Source organism: Chenopodium quinoa, unplaced genomic scaffold, assembly GCF_001683475.1.
Source record: "Chenopodium quinoa cultivar QQ74 unplaced genomic scaffold, ASM168347v1, whole genome shotgun sequence".
NCBI classification, from domain to species: Eukaryota; Viridiplantae; Streptophyta; class Magnoliopsida; order Caryophyllales; family Amaranthaceae; genus Chenopodium; species Chenopodium quinoa.
This window is the reverse complement of record NW_018744268.1, coordinates 4,235,240-4,256,287: the sequence shown is the minus strand read 5'-3', so window position 1 is coordinate 4,256,287 and position 21,048 is coordinate 4,235,240. Positions and strand designations below refer to the sequence as shown.

Here is a 21,048-nt window from a genome sequence, read left to right as displayed (position 1 = left end):
GAATTTTGGGTGGAAAAGGTGTTCTGGAAATGGTTTTATCTTTTCAGAATTCGGTTTTTAGCCAAAAAAAACGACCAGAAATGTATTTTTCGAGGGGTTTTTCGTTTTTACGAAAAATTTTAAGTCTTTCTAACCTTGCATATTAATTGCATATTTATTGTGGTTATGTAATTGGTTCAATACATATTTTATATGCAATTTTAAACCTCTTTAGGCTTGATTACTTGGTGGTAATTTGTGTTTGAAAGCTTGGTTTTATTTTTCACATAATTGCAAATTAATTGCATTAAGTGTGAAATTTTTGGTTTTGAGGCTTCTAAAGTGCTAAAGATTCAATCTTTAATTGTGTTAAGTGATTGAAACTTTAAAAGCTACTAAATTCCATGAATTTTATGTTAAACTTTGTTGTTTTAATCATTTTTGGTTGATTGGAAACATAAAGTTTCAAACTTTGTGATAGAAATTTGTTTATCTTCATATTGGAAGATATAATTTTTCAAGGATTCACAAGTGTTAGTAGTTGGATTTTTTCATTTGAACATTAAAGTTCATATTTTTCCAACTCCCTCTTACTTTGTCAAAATCTCAAGATTAATTTAAATTGATGAAATTAATATTGAGAAATTGCCTTATTTATTTTGTTGCACCAAGTTAAACCAATTTAATTCAAGGATGGTTCTTGGAAATTTTTTTGGTTGAATGCACCTTGTTAAATTTTATTTAAGTTAGACTTGTTTAAATTTTCAATTTTTGCTCATTGAATTAGTTCTAAAATTAATTTAGTATTAGTATTATGTCACGCAAAATTGGGATCAAAATCCCAATGCTGTGGCACCCAAAACGAGGCAAAACCCCCTTGGCAAGCCGGGGTGCATAGCAGATCGCATGTGGCTGACAAGAGGGGTGCTCGTGTGTGCAGCCATGTGCATGGCTAGAACACCCAGCAGCAGCAGCACACGGCCGTGCGTGCGTGTGTGCGTGCATAGCAGCAGTCGTGGCTGTGGGCGGCAAAGGTGCTCGAGCAATGTGTGTGTGTGTTTGGTGTTGCGGCAAGAGAGTGCGTGTGGGTGTGTTACGTGCTTGCGGCACAATGCGCACAATCCCACACTTGGCACTTTACCCCGGGTTGTAAGGCAATGCAATTTTGTTTATTTTTCCATTTTATTTATTTTAATTAATCTTGTTTATTTTAATTAAAATTTTTGAGGCTAAGCCTCGGTTTTGAGCGGCATTGGCAAAATTTATTTTGACAAATTTCGGGTTCTACCAGCTTAATTAATTGGATTAATTAAGAAGGATGCAAAATTTAGTGGGAGCTTCAATTATTAATTACGTCAATTACATAATCGGTTACATAACTTTGACTAGTTTTAATTAGGCGTGTTAATCGAATTAACCACCTAGATTAGTTAATAGTGCGCGTGCGTGTTTAATGCATTATTAGTTGTTTATTTTTTTAAAATTCATAGGCCATTCACATATAGTGAATGGATGAATGGAATGAATATTCTCTCACATGTATATAAAAATGGTAACTAGTGGGACCCGATTAGGATAGAAAATACAAACTGCGTGCCGTGAAGTATTTTTGTAAATCTAAATATGGTCTGCGTACTGTTGAGTACTTTTGTATCTTGATATTTAGATTAGTCCTAATCGTAGTTACTAGTATTGCATAATTATGGTCAAGTCTTGAAGATGGAGATTCTTGGAAGACAAAGCCATGAAGTTGCAAATGAAGACCTTTTGAAGATTTGAAGAATTCAAGGGGTCATGCTAGTTGCCAATGTGCATATTCATGATTATTTATATATGAATTATATGTTAGATGCATGTTTAAAGATTTCAAATGTTGTGATGATTAATTAAGTTCACTTAAATCAACCAACATAGAAACCCTAGGTTCCTAAATATTGAGTAAAATTGTCATTCCAAAACAACACTTATTGACCTATTGAGAGTAGTGATGGGCTACGCCAAAGCGAGGCATCACTACCACTCCCTAGACTCATAAGGCATACTGGGTATGCAAGTTGGTTTTGGTTATACTCAACGATATGAGTGATGGAGTCCTAACATGTCGTGGCAAAGTGAATAAATTGTTGAGAGAGCATTAGATGCGACGATTTATTCAACCAAGAGCGGCTTAGAGTCATTAGCAAAGCGTTGCTTAACTTGGGAGATTGAGTGCTAAGACAAGCCAAAGCATGCTTAGCCACTCATTGTTTCCTTGGATCTTGGAATAGCCTTATTTTCAGAATATGGGGATAATTTTATGTGTAAATAAAACATTAAATAAGTATTGATATATGCATGAATTAAATTTAATCTTATTTAAAGTATTTTAAATGGATTTTCATTTCAAATTCTTTCAATTGTAGAATCATGTCTTCAAACAACTCAAACAACCAATATTCATTACGCTCAATTCTCAATAAGGAGATGTTGAGTGGGACCAATTTCCTTGATTGGAAAAGGAATTCGCACATCGTTCTTATGCAAGAACAGAAAAAGTATGTCCTTGATGAGGAAATGCCCGATGCTCCCAATGAGGAGATGACTCGGGCTGCCCTTAACCGATGGCAAGTAGCCGATCGGGATGTCAAATGCGTTATGCTAGCCACTATCTCTCCTAAACTTCAGAAAACCTTCTTCGAGAAGGAATCGGCCTATGAAATCATTTCTGTGTTACAAAATATGTTTCTAGAGCAGGCTCGAACTGAAAGGTTTGAAACCCACAGGCAGATCCTTGAGACTAAGCTCAAGAAATGAGAGCCAGTCAGCCCACATGTGCTCAAAATGATCAGATTATTTGAGAACATGGGAAGGCTTGATGCGGGATACTCAATTGAGATGGCTATTAACATCATTCTCCATTCCCTTCACAAAGGCTATGATCAGTTCAAAATGAACTACAATATTCATAGCATGGAGAAAACCCTCACTGAGCTTCATGGGATGTTGAGGCAAGCTGAGCAGACGCTCAAAGATAAGGGAAAGCATGATATGCTTATGATCAAGAAGAATAAGCCGTTTAAACGGGCAGGCAAAAAGAAGAAAGGCTTCAAGGGGAAAGGCAATAAATACTTTTCTCATAAGCCAAAAGCTACCAATAACAGCAAGGAGAAGAAGGTAGCATCTTCTAAGTCTGATTCCGAATGCTTCTATTGCAAGAAGAAGGGACATTGGAAGAGAGATTGCCTCAAATTCAAGGAAGATAAGAAGAACGGAATTTTTGCTTCTAAATCAGGTATATCGTTATGGACTTAAACTTCACTAGCTCAACATCATGGGTATTAGATACCAGGTGTGGCTCACACCTTTGTTCTAATTCTCAGGGACTAAGGAACGTTAGGAAGCTAGAGAAGGGAGAGGTTGAACTCCGGGTCAGCAATGGAGCCAGAATTGCGGCCGTATCTGTTGGAACTCTCAGTTTGTCTTTGCCCTCTGGGCTTGTTTTGGAACTTGATAGTTGTTACTATGTTCCCAACATTACTAAAAACATCATTTCAATTTCGGCGTTGGATGCCAAAGGTTTTGAATTTCGAGTAAAAGACAACGAATGTTCATTTTATCTCGATAATGTTTTATATGGTATAGCACATTCTGAAAATTGTCTGTATGTGCTTTCTTTAGACAAAAAAGTTTATAATGTAAATAATACTACCAAAAGAGCTAAGACCATGGAGTCAAATCAAACTTACTTGTGGCATTGTCGTCTTGGCCACATTAACATCAAACGCATCAAGAAACTTCTTCAAGAAGGCGTTCTTGACTCTTTCGATTTAAAATCTTTTGAGAATTTCGAAGGATGTTTACTAGGCAAGATGATAAAGAAGCCATTATCCAAGTTGGGAGAAAGAGCAGGTGACTTATTAGGTCTAATACATATCGATGTATGCGGAACAATGAGCTCCGCCACAAGAAATAGACATCGATATTTCATCACCTTCACAGACGACTATAGTAGATATGGCTATGTCTACCTAATGTCGCACAAATCTGAATCGTTTGACAAGTTCAAAGAATTTCAAAGTGAGGTGGAAAATCAACTTGGAAAGAAAATCGAAGCCCTTCGATTAGATCAAGGAGGTGAATACTTGAGCCAAGAATTCGATGACCATATGAAAGATCATGGCATACTTTCAGAGCTGAAACCTCCAAGAACCCCACAATGGAATGGGGTATATGAACGGAGAAATCAAACCTTGTTAGACATGGTACGATGAACCATGGGTCTTAGTGATCTTTTAATCTCTTTCTGGGGACATGCACTTTTAACTGTGACACTTACAATGAATCATGCTCCATCAAAAGCTGTAAAAAAGACTCCATATGAATTATGGACAAAGAGACCTCCAAGGTTGACTTTTCTTAAGATTTGGGGATGCAAAGCATATGTCAAGAGACTCATGTTTGACAAACTTCATCCAAAATCTGACAAGTGTTTCTTTGTGGGCTATCCAAAAGAAACCAAGGGGTGTTACTTCTACAACAAATGCGAGAACATAGTGTTTGTTGCTCGTGATGGTGTCTTTTTGGAGAAGGAGCATCTTTCAAAAATGACAAGTGGGAGGAAAATCGAACTCGATGAAGTTCGAGAGGATGAGCAACAAGGACAAATTGACAATCAAAGTGCTCACGAAGCATCTGTTGACCTTGGTCAAAGTCAAAATATGCAAAGTCAAACCGACAATGCAAATGCTCAATCCATTACCCTACGTAGGTCTCAGCGGCCGAGATCTCAACCTGATAGATATCTCGGATTGTTTTTAACTGAGAATCTGGACATCCTAATCATGGATGAAGATGAGCAAGCAACCTACAAGCAAGCTATGACGAGTCTCGACTCTGCAAAATGGTAAGAGGCCATGAAATTCGAAATGGACTCCATGTTTGAAAATCAAGTATGGGACTTGGTTGATTTACCCGAAAGTTACACACCTATCGGATGTAAATGGATTTTCAAGTTGAAAATCGACAAAGATGTAAATGTATTAATTTACAAAGCTACACTGGTAGCAAAAGGTTACAGACAAGTTCATGGTATTGATTACGGTGAAACCTTTTCTCTAGTTGCAATGCTTAAGTCCGTTCAGATTCATCTAGCGATTGCTGCATATTACAATTATGAAATATGGTAGATAGACGTCAAAACGGCCTTCCTTAATGGAATTTTGGAAGAAACTTTACATGACATAGCCTGAAGGTTTTTTCGACCAAAACAATGCTGGAAAGTTATGCAAGCTTAAGAAGGCCATTTATGGATTTAAGCAAGCAAGCAGAAGTTGGAATCTGCGATTCGATGAAGCCATTAGTAATTTTGTTTTATCAAAAATCCAGATGAGTGTTGTGTTTACAAGAAGGTCAGTGGGAGTGACATCGCCTTCCTAGTCTTATATGTCGACGACATCTTGCTCATTGGAAACAACATTATGTTATTAGAGTCTGTAAAGGATTGGCTCGGAAAATGTTTTTCAATGAAAGACTTGGGAGAGGCTCAGTACATATTAGGCATCAAGATCTATAGGGATAGATCAAAGAGGATGATAGGATTGAGTCAAAGTACTTATATTGATAAGGTACTAGCTCGATTCAACATGGAAGGAGCCAAGAGAGGCCACTTACTCATGTCACATGACATAACCCTTAGCAAGAAGTAGTGTCCAAAGACACCTAATGAGCGGGAAAGGATGAATCAGATTCCATATGCTTCGCTTATTGGATCAATCATTTATGCCATGATATGTACTAGGCCAGATGTATCGTATGCCTTGAGCGCTACGAGCCGATACCAATCAGATCTAGGAGAAGCGTATTAGACTGCGGCCAAGAATATCCTAAAGTACGTGAAAAGGAACAAGGATAAGTTCCTGATCTATGGCGGTAGATATGAATTGGTTGTTGAGGGATACACCAACACAATCTTTCAGACAGATAGAGAGACTTCAAGTCGCAGACTGGGTACATATTCTGTCTCTATGGAGGAGCTTTTAGTTGGAAGAGTGTTAAGCAAAGCACAACTGCTGATTCTACAACTGAAGCCGAATACTTGGCAGCATCTAAGGCAGCTAAGGAGGCAGTTTGGATTCGTAAGTTCATTGGGCAACTTGATGTTGTACCCTCCATCAAGGGTCTAATAGATCTCTATTGTGACAACAATGGGGCTATTGCTCAGGCTAGAGAGCCACGAGAACATCAGAAGGTCAAACATGTTAAGAGGCGATTTCACATTATTAGAGAATGGAAATCAGAAGGTGAAATCAGAATTTACAAGGTTGGAATGGATGATAATGTAGCCGATCCACTCACTAAACCTTTGTCTTAAGTGAAGCACAACAAACACGTTGAGGCAATGGGAATCAAGCACATTGGAAACTGGCTTTGATTTCCTTATTTTAGTGTTTTAATTAAATTTTGGATAATGTTGATGTAAAACACTGTAGACATCTACTTTTGGCCTCCTGTCCCGACAGGAAGTGCAATGACAATAAATAAAACCATTTTCGCGTTGGATCAAAGTGAAGAATACTTATGGATAACTGGTTAAGCCACAAAAAGACAAAAGACTAGCCCGAATAAAAGAACAAGACCAATACAAGGTCCAATTAACTAAACCCGATCATAATTAGGCGTAATCACGTGCTTAAAACCCAATAATGACGGATTTAGGAGCGTCTAGTTAAAATTTAAGCTGCCGCGGAAAATGTCGCGCGCATCTCACAAAGTTGCGCTTAGCTGTCGCGCGCATCTCACAAAGTTGCGCTTAGCTGTCGCGCGCTACTTATTCCGTTGCGCGCAGCACTCCGTGCAACTTCTGAAGATGCGCTCGCGAAAGATTCAAAATATAAAAATATTGGAAAATTGAATCTTACTAAAGAGCTGCACACAAGACAAATAATTGTGTGCATCATCCGCACGCAACTTATTCACTTGCGCGTGACTACCGCGCGCAACTTATCCAGTTGCGCACGATACTTGCTGCGACAAAATGCTCTTAACCCTAAACCTAATCATTCCCTATAAATAAGACCCTAATCTGAGGCTTAAACATACAGAAAATAACCTAAAACGTTGGCAGAATACTCGTGAACTTGTGCTTCCTAACCCTTTTGTCCTAAACACTCACCCCTTTGATACTTTATTACTACGGTGGAGGTTCCCCAACAAGAGGAATCCATAAGTGTTCCAAACGGAGATATAGCAAAGAGAAGTGGTAAATTCCCGAGCACTTAGTTGAATCACGTTTATTTTCTTGTTTAAAAGAACCTTAATTAATTAATTAGTGTGGTTTGAACACCTTTAATATAATTAATCAATTCCATATAGCATCTTTCGTTAAATAAAGATTAGAATTTAATAAAATAATTGTTGGTTGATCACTTAAGCCAAGGCGAATATTGTTTTTTTTTTTCTTGTTCTTTTCATGAATATAATTAAATAAGAATAACGACCTTACGATGTAATTCCTACGTTAATTGATGTGTGTAAATAAAATCAACTAACATAGTTTTAGGTATCACGTTGCATATATTGTTTGGTGATGAAATTGTGCAAAGGAAGAGCTAGTAGAGGCCGCACTAGGGCTAGGATCGTGATTCCCTTCTAAAGGGAACGTTATCTTAGTACCCTCGCTCCCGAACTCATTTCTGGTTTATGTAGACCAATTTAGGCACGGGTAAGCTTATGATTCAGGCTAAATATCCCTTGAACTCTACTTGGGAGGAAGGCATGAACGAGGTTTATGGGTTTTCCTAAAATTCATTGGCGACTCCTACTTGTTCCTTACAAAAAGCGTGTATGATAGAATCATTTCTAATTCAAGGTCCCCCAAACAGTCAGGAATTCAAATCCTAATACACCCTAACAAGTGTAAAGTCCTAGGCTTTTAAAGGGTCGTGGGCATTTAAGGAGAGTACCCCTTAGACGGGATCACCCTTCTTACATTGGCGACTCCACTAGGGACTTAGAGGTTACATGATTAGTTCGTAGTTATGGTCCAAGGTTTCCAACACCAGGTTGCCTACGGGTTGTAACGAGAACTAACTTGGATAATCTCTAGTTAGAGAGCAAGACTTGAACCCATAATACCTTCCTTTTGCACAAAAGTAAAAACAAACAAGCAACATTGCATCATGCATAAGTATTGCACACTTAAACATTGGGGATCATTGACTAGGGGTTGACAACACTAGGCTTCTATCCCAAAATCAATAACAATCATCCAACCCATATCGCCCAACAAAATGTTGGGAGGATGATGTCATAGTTCAACTCGTTGAGTCATTGATTTGTGCGTCGTTTCTTAAGATATGGTACCTCGGACACCCAAGCCTTTGTCGACCTTAGAATGGTAATACGTGAATCTTGACTTGTGGCATGCTTATGTGATTATGTATGCAACGTGTTAGGATAGTCTTTTTTTTCTTTTTAGTTTGGTCTAGGTTCCCAATTACGAAGTTGTCTCTCCGTGATTTAGTGTCATATTCGAAGGGTAACATAAAAAAAATTAATGCAAAAAAAAAGGAAAATAAAAAAGCGCTCGAATTAAAAAAAAAAAGATCATACAGGCAGGTGGCAATGAGTTGCGTGACCCCTCCCATCGCAAGTCATTTCATTGCGCGCGACATCCGCGCGCAACTGAATCACTGGCGCGCACCCACTTTACGAATCAATTTTGATTTTTCAAAAAACAAATTGACTCGTCAAAACGATATATTTATTCAAGAATTGTTAAGGGCGAAGTTATCCGTTCGAATATATCTTGCGTCATTTTCTTTTTCTTTCTTCCCCTTCTAAACAAGCGTATTGGTTTACTTATTCTTTCGTACTTCTTTTAGGGCCGGTTTCCAATCATGGGAAAGAAGACTCCCGGGCACTCGCCTTCTACATTTACCATCCAAAGATCAATCCCTTTCAAACCATTTTTCTTCGACATTTAGTCCTAGTCCAACAACAATGTCAACCATTAAAAAACTTCAAGAGGATATTCTTCGTTTGTGAGAGGAAAAGGCTCAAGAAGCCGAGGAGAAAAAAACATTAAGAAAATTGAAAAGGCTAATAAGAAAAATGTTGAAGCCTTAGCCTTGCAAGAAAAGATGGAACAATTATCCATCAAAGAAAAGTCGTTGGAGAAGCTAGTTCTTCGTTCTACAATGGGGAACAAGTACTTCGAAGCAGAAAAGTTTGCTCCTCCCGCAGGAATTGCTTTACCAGAAAAGTTCGTAGCTACGGACTTGCCAATATTTAAGGTGATCAATAATCCACAAAATCATTTAATGTGTTTTACTGGCACCATGGCATTAAAGGGAGTTGATCCTAAGCTTTATGCTTTGACTTTCCCTTTATCTCTAGACCCAACCGCAAGAGAGTACTATGGGCTAGATCCTAAATTCAAGGCAACATGGGAAGATGCAATTTCGGCTTTCATTACCCAATATGAGAGTAACGTAGAGTTCAAATCCACTCTACGTGAACTCGAAATGCTAAAGCAAGGCGACTATGAAGGTTTCCTTGCTTTCTATGGTAGATGGCGAGAAAAGGCGGCCCACCTTGTCCAAAGGCCACCCAAACTCGAATTAGTACAAAAATTCATTGACAACTGTCATGAAAAATACAAAAAACATCTACGTTACCTTGGTTTAGACACTTTTCAAAAGGTCTATTCCGTGGCTACTAGGATTGAAGATGATCTTGCTAAAGAAAAAGCAAATAAACCCCATCATCATCATCAACCTAAAAATAACTACAAGAAGGGGAATGATAGCACATCATCCTTTTATTGACGTATTTGCGACCACCACGCAATACAACAACACGAATCAATATAATGATCCTAGGAAAAGATGGACAAGAGAAAGAAAATTTACTCCATTTCCTATGAGCTATAAAGAATTGCTAGAGAAATTAAATGAAAAAGGTTTACTTGGACCAATAAGACCAACACCATCCACTCCACCAGAAAGAAGATTTGCTAATTGCGATGGTAATGCTTATTGCGCTTATCATAGAGGCAATGGACACGATACTGAACATTGCTTTGTCTTAAAGCATAAAATACAAGATTTGGTAGACGATGAGAGAATTCCCACGCCTAAACCTAATAATAATGCATCCCCCTTAGGGGTATTTCACATCAATGAGGACCATATGGGAAGTGATATGTTACCATAAAATACGCTTTATAGAACGCCTAAAATAGGCTATATAAATGCTTTAGAGGCGTACTTCAACTAGGGTGCCTTATGAGGTTTATAATACGCCTCCTAGATACGTCTTATATTGATACAAATATAGAACGCCTATGAAAGGTGCCTTCTTTATTTTTGTGTATATAATAATATTAAATATAGGAAAAGAGAACAGTGATCATTAATGAGCGTTTTTATTTTCATAGAATAGGAAACCCCTACCTTACTTAAACGATCTATTTTCTTATAAAACATAACGCCTATGATAGATTGTTGTTCTATTTTACATATAATTTTATTATTAAAATATTATGAATATACATCACAAAAGGATCGCCTATGATAGATCATAGTTGCGTATATATATATATATATATATTTGTTTTTTTTAAAAAAATTAAAAATACCTGCACAAATAATAAAATCGCACCATTATTTGATGCATTACTAGCATATTTGTAGATGCTAGCTATTGCTTATTTGGATGCATTAATACATGCAATGCATATATTACAATAACCTGTTCATCGGCTTACGTAATAAGATTTTCACCAAATGAGGCACAACTTTTCCCAAAACTGCTATACTGATCCAAAATAAATACATAGGCAAATATTTCATTCTAGTATACAAGAAAATTTCTTACCTAGGAAAAAAAAAACCTGCTATAATTTTTTATTTTATATCCAAATTACATATATAACTAATGTACCAGTCGTCCAACCATATATCTACAACACACATTGATCATCATCATCATCTTCGATTGGTTGATGTTTTGTAACAAATGTAATCCACATGTCCTGAACATCGTCAATCATTTTTTGAGAATATGTGGCAGGAGCTTTATCAAAATACTACAAGTATAATAACTAAGTTAGTAAAAAAATAAATAATAACATAAACTAAGTTGTTAAAAAAATCCACAACACTGATTATATAAGGCCTAATGCATAGTCTTAAAAAAAAAAAAGTCGATCCATTGATCAATGCAGTACCCTTTAGCATTTAAACTACTTCATGAAAAAAAAATGATGAAATCAACAAAACAGTAAGTTTAAATTTCCACGTTATGAATAATCATAAAAACAATGAAATCTATCAGAAGAATTTCCTGAAACACCATATAAGGACCATGGATGGATTATACCACCATACACAATAATTTTAAGAAGAATAATACCTTGTCTGGCACATATGACTTTCTGGATTGTATTGTCTCTAGCATATAACGGCCAACATAAAATCCACAATTGACGTCTAAGCCTTGACGAGGGCACTATTACATCAATAAATTCAAAGTATATAGTAAAAATTATAATCAACGAATACAAAACATAAGTATGCGAGAAAAAAAATATATAACTATTACCTCTATATTTTTCCATTTAACAAGCGAATTCTTATTCCACTTTATTTCTGATCAGAACTCTAAGTTGAATCTCAAAATTGCCCTATTTATATTCATAAGTAGGACTCATTTAGATATTAACTATGGAAGAGTATTAAATAAACTAAAGAAACTAGTAAGATTAATTTATTATAAATAAATTGCAAAAGCATATACTTATTGATAATATCTCGAGCAAATTGGCGAGGCTAAAATTCTGCACCAGCTGGATCTAGCCAATGCACCAATCCAACCCATGGACATATCAGTGCTAACATCCAATGCAAACTACACGTAAAATTAGTGTTGATATCATAGGACCTAAGATTCATGATATCAAATATCTTGAAAAATGAGTACTTCAATTAAACAAGTAGCTTACTAGTCAGTATATGGAGCAAAGAATATTTGATTTCGATTTTGGGCATTATTGCATGCAAATACCCTAACCAAATAGTCACATCGATCATCTTCGTTTTCTTGTGTTGGAGTTTGCGGTGATATGAAATTAGAATCACAAAATCCATAAAATCCTGAGATACCTTGTGCATGGACCATCTCACTTAGATGCCTTGTATATTTAGAAACAAAATTTAAAACAATTAGTTAACAAAAATTGGTAAAAAAGGGTTTACAAATTAAAATTAGTAGCATACTTACATCATAAAAGTTGAGATGTGACTTGCTCCAATCATTCTTTGATAGCACCAATCTCGCATATCTTCATAATCAATGCAAACATCCTGCTCATTATAAATTACATTATTCGGTATTCTAATAGGTATGGTTTTTCCACCATTTTTCATTTCAACGGCTAGCTTCCTACAAACTCGCATCAAAGTAGTAGTCAACTTCAGCTTTTCCTCGGGAGCGATAGGAGCAAGTACACGCTTGGTGAATGATGAATTTGATGAAGGCATTTGAGTAGAAAGTGTATTGAGCTCTTTTACAGATTGCTTATCAACCTTAGGTATAATACAATAACAAAACCAACTTAGTATCATCCTTGCAATATATATAAACATATTTTAGCTAAAAAACAATATCTTACCTTCTTTATGGGAAAAACTAAGTGAGTTGGCCATAACAAAAAATGATTATTTCCTTCACTAACTGATCTGATTTTTCCCTCAGGAAACGGAAAAGGTGCAGTTGCATAAATTTCTTTCTTAATACAAACTCGGCAGCGACCACTCGGTACGGGTTTGAAGTGATGCTTGATAACTTCAGATTCCTTTATAAACTTGTCCAATGGCAACTATTTGTATCCCATTGGCTTGCTCTATTGCCAGTGAACAATCATTGTTACCCTAGATGCATAAACACATTTGTATCCATTATGCACTTTATTAGTTTTATGTATATATACTGACGAATTGCTATAAGAAAATTGAAAAATGGTATATATTTTTAGAAAAATGGCCTAATTTTGTACATAATCCATGTATAAAATGTACTTACCTCGAGGAAAGCTTGATTTTTAGTATACTGTTCAGGTTGAGATTCAAGGTTTGGATTGAATGATTTTTCAGACACGGACTCTTTCTCAATATCACGCTTGGGATTTGGCCATGCTACGTGGTATAACTCAGTTGATACCTCATGATGATGAGGATGATGAGGATTTGAGGCAAGTTGGAAATTAAAACCTTGAACTCCTTGAGTGGCCATACTTGCATATTGGGCACCCTCATCACCTGACACATCCAAATGTGTTGCCTTAAAACCATGACTGTTAAGTAATTCACCAAATAAACCACGATAAAATTCTTGGTTGCCATCAAACCCCCCTACTATATGGGCACTTGAACTACCAAGCTGAAGTTGATGCAATTGCTCAGGAGTCATATGAAAATTAGACATAATAAAGGACATTAGTAAAGTCTGAGTGTTGGTCACATTGGCCAGTTTTGCTTTGACTTCTTTGAGCTCAGACTGCAACTGGTTAGGGGGTGTTGGCTTGTTGTATCCAGATTATTCCTTGTTCGTAACACCTCCTCCAACACCCCTAACACAACCACCATGCTCAGGTGTCTTTAACGATCTTGCCAATATATCATTTCGACCCGTAACATCAATTTTTCCTTGGTTATGTTGAGCCTCCAATGCTTTCTGAAATTTAAAGTAGACATAAAAAAGGTTTTTGTTAGCATGATTTTCTATTTGTATGAGTTCAAACTTAAAGATAGATTCAAATTCTTACAATCGCTTGAGCTATTTCCAAATTTGCAGGACTGTCAAATTTCAGAATTCCTTTTTCTTCTCTAGAATGAGCTCTGATCTAAACCAGATGGCGAGGGACATCAGCAACTTGGACTCCTTGTTCTTGTAGTTATTTTGCCTGAAAAATCAGTATTTACAACAAATTACTATTTTATTTATATTCGTTGTTATAATAACATAGAGTATTATGGACTTACAATCTCATCCTCATAATACGAGTATCCCTTTCGACCTCCACGATAAGAAGTCTTCCTTTTTTTAGCCCTATCTCGATTCACATCACCTAATTTCTAACATATGATACACACAAAGTTAGTGTACAATTACACCTTAAATAACTTGTATCTTTAATGTAAAGTATTGGAAGATTACCTTAAAGTTAAGATGAGTACAGGTTTCAACGAACATTTTCCAGTCATCTATGGTTATCCATGGATACAATTAAGGTGGTGTCCATATTATCACATCTGTGGTATTTCCCTCCTCATCAGATTCATACATAAACTCTTTCCTTAATCTAAACTTGAATGCTCTCCACCTCTTTGAAGCTTGCTTTAGCACATATCCTCTACGATCTTCTGGTACTATGAAAGCCTTCTGCATAAGTCAATATAAGCACGTAATGAATTTCATCATTAAGAACTATATAAAAAAAAATGAACAACTATCAGACATGGTAAAAAGAGAGCTAAATGAGGAAACTATCAGACACATATCACCGATTACTGATGGTTTAGATTCTTCCAGTACAAAGGAGGATTCTAAAATTGATTAGAGTGGATAAGGGAATGAAGCTGATTCAATATAGGGTACTTCAAATTAAATGAATGGATTTTGTTTTGTGTTAATCTGAACACTCTATCTTACGTAGAAAACTTGCTGTCAGCAGACACAAAACACAGAAAAACATATAGAGCTACAAGGGTGCTGGAAATCAGAACTCTATGCATTGTTCTTGAAGTTGGCCTGGGATGGTTGCAGCTACTGCTGCCCTGCCGAGACTGCTGCAGCAGCTAGGATGGCAAGGTGCAGTTACTATTGCCCTGCCGAGACTAGTACAATAAAATAGCACAATAAACAAATGTGAAAATTAATGCATGCTTATATTAACATAAGCTAACCAACATACTTTCTTACCGTAATAAAATTATAAACTTCATCGATGACTTCTTTTGGAAGTTTTCCCTAGTGACCATAATTGATACTTCTCGTTGGCGAGCAACTACGCCAATGTAAGTAGCAAAGGTAGCTTTATGATCCCCACAAGGAAATTTCCTATGATTCCATTGTAAGGGGATTTTGGTGCCATTTTGTATTGTTTTTCCAACTATCATACAAACTGTACGACCCCTGTGATTCTCACGCTCAGCGGTCTCTTGAGAGGAACTTATTTGCTTTCTCTTTTTTGCCATCAACCAGTGAAAATAGAAAATTTTATGAGGCTTAAGCACAATTAATATAGATATTTAAAGAAAGAGAAACGTACACATGATAGCACTACTTGTCAACATTAGGATATTAACTTTACTTGGTTACAAGAAACATTAATTTCTTAGAAGACTTTTTATGGGAAGAATGAAAACTTGATTATTATAAAATAACTATTAAGTACACACACCAAATAATCTAGCTACTGCACTAATATAAGAAATTAAGAACCGAAACTCTGTTTAGAGTTAAGGTTATCACAAATGATCTTCTAATTGTTCAATATCCATAGTCTTGCCAGCTTTCTATGGACACTTTGTTTTACGATGCCGCTTTTGAGGTCTTTTAGTATTACCATCTTTGTTATTGACCCAAATCCCTTCTTCGTGATCATTGCGTACATATGTTAATGAATCATCGGCATCAACATCATTCACAACATCATCATTTAACCCGGGCCTTTCCTCAAAATCAACATTGTCATCATGTTCATCAATGGCATATCGAGGTCTTGGTGCTATGACAATCGACCTTCTCTTATCAAGTGGATCAGTCATATAGAAAACTTGTTTAGCTTGGCAAGCTAAAATATAAGGATCTTCCTTATGACCAATCTTGTGAAGATTCATTGAAGTATGCCCCATGTCATCATGGACAACATTATTGTTGTTATCATCCCATTTACAACAGAACACGGGTACAGAAAAATCAGAGTAATGTAACTCACAAATTTCTTCAATTACCCCATAATATTGCATTTTACACAAAACAGAACGATTGTCTTTCGCACTTAAAAAATGCATTGCTTCTGCTTCTAAAGATACCCCACTATTTTGCATAGTACTCTTATAATCTTGATCCTTTGTATAAAAATTCCAACAATTGATGACATATCCCGAATAAAAAGTGGCTTGAAAATCTGGTCCATAAGCTAAACTTTTAAGACGATCTGAAATCAGACTTGATGAAACTTGAAGCTCTCTCATTACCTCATTCTTGAACCAGATGGAAAATGAATTGTTATGTTCAGCAGCTATTGCTTTTGGATTAGCCTTCTGAATTAATCTCTTTAAAAGATTCATATGCCGCTCGACGTAAGGTGCAATACGCCATTTATCTCGAGACAAGTCACTGTTTCTACGACCTATAGTCCCTTTACCATCTAATCGCCCGCTGTGTCGAGAAGTTGGAAGCCCTATTGTCTTCATATCTCCAAGAAGTTCCACGCTAAATTCAATAGCTAATTCATATACCATTTTCTCTGCTATACAAGCTTCTGCTCGAGAAAGATTCTTAACATATCCCTTATATGTTTTCATTTGCCTTTCAAAAGGCCATGAACTTCTCATATGCACGGGACCACAATATTTTATCTCTCTAACCAAGTGAATAGGTAGATGAACCATGATATCGAAAAATGCCGGGGGAAAATACATCTCAAGTTGGCATAAAATGACAACAATTTCTGTTTCCATAGACTCCAAATAACTAGGATTAAAGACTTTACTATATATTGCATTAAAGAAAGAACATAACCTAATAATGGCATATCGCACATTTTTCGGTAAAATAGAACGAATAGCAACAGGTAGGAGATATTGCATCAAAACATGACAGTCATGAGATTTAAGACCCACAAGTTTCAAATTTTGCATTGAAACAAGAGATGATATGTTAGAAGAAAAACCCTCAGGCACTTTAACCCCAGCTAAGGATGCACAAAGCTCTGTCTTTTCTTTCTTAGATAGTGTATATGCAGCAGGAGGTAAATATGAACGGTCTCCAGACTTAATAGCATGAAGCTCACTTCTAATCTTCATTTTTGCTAAATCTAACTGAGCACCTTTATTATCTTTTGTCTTACCATTAATGTCTAATAAAGTGCCAATCAGACTATCACATACATTCTTCTCAATGTGCATCACATCTAAACAATGTCGTACATAGAGAAATCTCCAATAAGGAAGGCGTCACAATTCCGAACACTTCTTGTACCCCTGTTTAGGAATAACATCTTTATTTTTCTTCAACTTGCCAAATTTAATTCGAATGTCTTTAACCTTTTAATACACTTCAAGGCTAGAAGAGACATGTGGTTGGCTAGCAAACACCTGTTTTCCAGTAAAAGCCTTTTTCATTTTTCGATAGTAATGATCACAAGGAAGAAATGGGCGACGGTCATAGTAGACTGTTTTTTTAGATCCTTTCATATACTCTCCCTTCCAATGGTCTTCTCATATAGGGCAAGGAGCGGTTCCTTTGGCACTATACCCTGAAAGATTACCATATGCTAGAAAATCTTGGATTGTGCAGAACAATAATGCTCTCAGATTGAAAAAATCTTTTCGGTTAGCATCAAACACTTCCACTCCCGTCTCCCACAACAATAACAAATCGTCAATGAGATGCGCCAAGTACACACAAATATCATTTCCGGGCTGTTTTGGTCCAGGAATTATCATTGACAATATTATGTATTTTCTTTTCATGCATAAGGAGGGAGGCAAGTTGTAAATGGCCAACATAACTGGCCAAGTACTACGGGTGCTACTTAGAGAGCCATATGGATTCATTCCATCAGTAGACAATGCAAGGCGGAGGTTTCGTTCTTCACAACCAAAATCATCCCATTTGTCATCAATAGACTTCCATTGTGGAGAATCAGCTGGGTGTCTAAGTAATCCATCTTTTTTTCGCCCAAATTCATGCCATGTCAATTTCTTTGCCTCTCCAGGATTCGAATACATACGTTTGAATCTTGGAATAATTGGGAAGTACAGTAACACCTTAGCTGGAACTCCTTTTGTTATTTTGTATCTTGAGACATTGCATTGAGGGCAACTCTTAAGAGATTCATATTCTTTTCGGTACAGTATGCAATCATTAGGACAAGCATGAATTCTATCATAACGCAAGCCCATTGTACACAATATTTTTTTTGCCTCATATGTAGAACTCGGTAAAACATTATCAGGAGGAAGCATGTCAATCAAAAACTCAAGTAATGCATTAAAAATCGAATCTGTCCAGCCAAGACCCGTCTTTATATTGTACAACTTAAGTACACCAGACAATCTTGTGTACTTGTCACAACCTCCATATAAGGGCTTCTCGGAATCACTTATCAAATCCTCAATGGTCACATCAGGATCATTCTCAACCCTTTCCTCAAATTCATCTATCATGTCATCTAAGTTATCACCCTCATATTCACCATGAACATTAGAATTATCCATTTTTTCACCCATTGATGAAGTTCCTACTCTACTTTCTCCATGGCGATACCAACAAGTATATGTTCGATCAAATTCCCATTTACTCAAATGAGCAAGTATTACATCAACCTTGTGATAACTAAGATTATGGCAGATATGGCAAGGACACGGAATAACATCACGACCTTCACTATTCGTAACTGCAAATTTAATAAATTCGACAACCCCGGTATCATATTCTGGGTCTCCGAGTTTTTTGGTTGTAATCCAACTTTTATCCATTTCAAAACACTAGAAAATAAAACAAGAAACATGAGTCTATACATAAAAAAAGTGTAATATATGTTAATAAATATAAATATGCACTCAAAGACATTGAGTCCTTATCAATAAAACTAAAGTTAATTATAATTTTAATATCATTCAAACTCTCATGTGTTGTAAAATAGAGTAACCTCCACAATATTTAAACTCTTTTAAATTTTGATTTTATTTATAGTCCATTACTTTTTTATTAGTTTGATGCGTTACTTAGGAGTAGTTAGTTAGTGCTTTGTTGTTCTTAGTTATACTTTATCATCTTATACTATTGCTACTGCAAGGCTTTTCTATATATAAGTTTCATTATTTTCTACTTTTCTTTAATCTAAGAGAATCTACTTAGTATTATTATTTGTTTGTTCATAATTTCATTCCTACTAGTAAAAATTTTGATTGACACTCAATGTCTAAACTTATTATAATTAAGTGGGTAATCTAGTTTTTGTATACTCATTTGTTTGTTCAGAGTATTGTCCCTTGTACAATCGACTACTAGCTACTCATGGCATAATCCTTCACATGATTTCCAGCACTTCAATAAAAACAAAAAACACGAATACAGTAGAGTAGTATCATAATTTTCAATTTTGAAATTCAGATCAATTCAAGGATTTCATCACAATATATTCATGCACCCAATTTTAATTGCAATTAAACAGAATCACCCTCGATAAATACATGAATAATGCCGAAAATCAGAAATAAATGGAACTAATGCTCATAATTCGTTGTTTAACGGCAAGAATTCCAATAATATCATCTCAAAACCCGCTAATCGTAAACTAATTAACATGCCAATAACATAGGGTTCGTATTTGTAAAATAAAAATCATACTAAAAATTACGAACCTGGCTTCTATGTTTCTGAGATGAGAAGCGCCTATTGATGAATTGGAAAGGATCGGAGAAGCGGAAGCCGGTGGATATACGGTGGAGAAGAATTGCAGTTATGGAGGTGGAGTCGTGGAGGTGGAGAGGAAGTTTTGGAGTTTCAATGTCTGAGGGTTTTTACTTTTTTTTTTTATTTTTTTTTTTTATTATTTTAGCCTTTTTTTTTCCTTTTGGTAAAATGCCATAAGCTTTATTTTAGTTAGAGTTAATTTTTTACCAAAACTAAATATTTGGCCTCGCAGGAATCTGGGCGCCCACTGTGTTTTTTTATTACTAAAACCAAATAGAACGCTCATCTCATAACACCATCCTATAATATAAAGTCTAATTTAATATTTTATTTTATTTTTCTATAGTAAAATCAAATAAAACGGTTCAATAAAAAAGGCGTTCCATTTGATTTAACTTATATCACAGTTTTCTATCAAAGGCGTTCTATATATTTCTGGAGAACGCTTATTCAACTTAACAGTTCTATATCATGTGTTACTTTTTCCCATTTTTGTGGTAGTGGTTCAATCCTTTGAACTATATCACACCTATAGGAGAACCTCTATCCACAATACTCATAGGGGCAACTTACAAAGTATGTGGACTATAGGAAGACGACTTTCAAGATTTATATGTCTCTAAGTATGCCGTCGTCCCACCTCCATCTTGTTTACAAAATGAAACAATTGGAGCGCTTGATTGAGATCATTTCTTGGGGAAGTCACAAGACTTATCAAATCTCTGCTTATATGAACAATGGCATCAAGCTCAACTCATGGAACATCTTGAAATGGAGGCACGCTCATAGACTCTAGAAGAAAGTTGGTTTATGAGTCCTACAACTAATCCAAGCGAGATAGATCATCTAACTCGTTCTAGGTGAGTTTACCAAGCACCACCACCAAATGGATCTTCGACCACATAAAATCAAACTCAAAGTCAAATGCAAAATACAATACCACCTCCACGTGAGGTGGAAGATCCATTGGTCAAACAACTTCGCCAATCTAAGGCGAATGTTAGCATTTGGGAACTTCTAAGTACTTATAAAGAACATAGGAATTCTCTTATGAATGCTCTAACGGCTTTGTCTGTAAGCACAGACACAACCCCTCAAGATCTCGTTAGCTTGCCTACTAGCGAGAAATCTGACAAATCAATCATTTTCACTAATGATGATTTGCCTTCAAAAGACACTACCCACAACAATGCATTATATTTAACTGTGGGGTGCAAGGGATACAACATCCCTCTAACTTTGGTAGACAATGGGTCAACTGTAAATGTATTCCCATTGCGAACTGCAAAATATTTAGGCCTTAATCAAGAAAAAGATTTTCAATCAACAACACAAAGCATTAGGGCCTATGACAATTCGAGAAGATCGGTGTATGGAACT

At 36.1% G+C, this 21,048-nt stretch overlaps 1 protein-coding gene across 5 annotated transcripts; it reads right to left on the bottom strand.

Annotated features, from left to right (window-relative positions):
* Positions 1–10,700: 10,700 nt before the first annotated feature.
* Positions 10,701–20,124, bottom strand: LOC110694891. Of its 5 annotated transcripts, none has more exons than XR_002505966.1 (13): positions 19,617–20,112; positions 14,941–15,203; positions 14,176–14,400; positions 14,001–14,093; positions 13,784–13,921; positions 13,042–13,692; positions 12,632–12,890; positions 12,241–12,545; positions 11,963–12,151; positions 11,758–11,868; positions 11,563–11,644; positions 11,374–11,469; positions 10,701–11,047 (listed from the first exon to the last, which is right to left on the bottom strand). XR_002505966.1 is itself a non-coding variant. In XM_021872091.1 (13 exons), exon 2 carries the CDS (start codon positions 17,151–17,153, stop codon positions 15,537–15,539), a length of 1,617 nt encoding a protein of 538 aa, XP_021727783.1. In that variant the 5' UTR covers positions 17,154–18,737; positions 19,617–20,124; the 3' UTR covers positions 10,701–11,047; positions 11,374–11,469; positions 11,563–11,644; positions 11,758–11,868; positions 11,963–12,151; positions 12,241–12,545; positions 12,632–12,890; positions 13,042–13,692; positions 13,784–13,921; positions 14,001–14,093; positions 14,176–14,400; positions 14,941–15,536. The 5 variants fall into 5 exon arrangements, 3 of the variants coding, with proteins under 3 accessions (XP_021727783.1, XP_021727785.1, XP_021727784.1); XM_021872091.1 differs by having other exon boundaries at positions 14,941–18,737; positions 19,617–20,124; XM_021872093.1 differs by having other exon boundaries at positions 10,701–10,993; positions 14,941–18,737; positions 19,617–20,124.
* Positions 20,125–21,048: the final 924 nt, after the last annotated feature.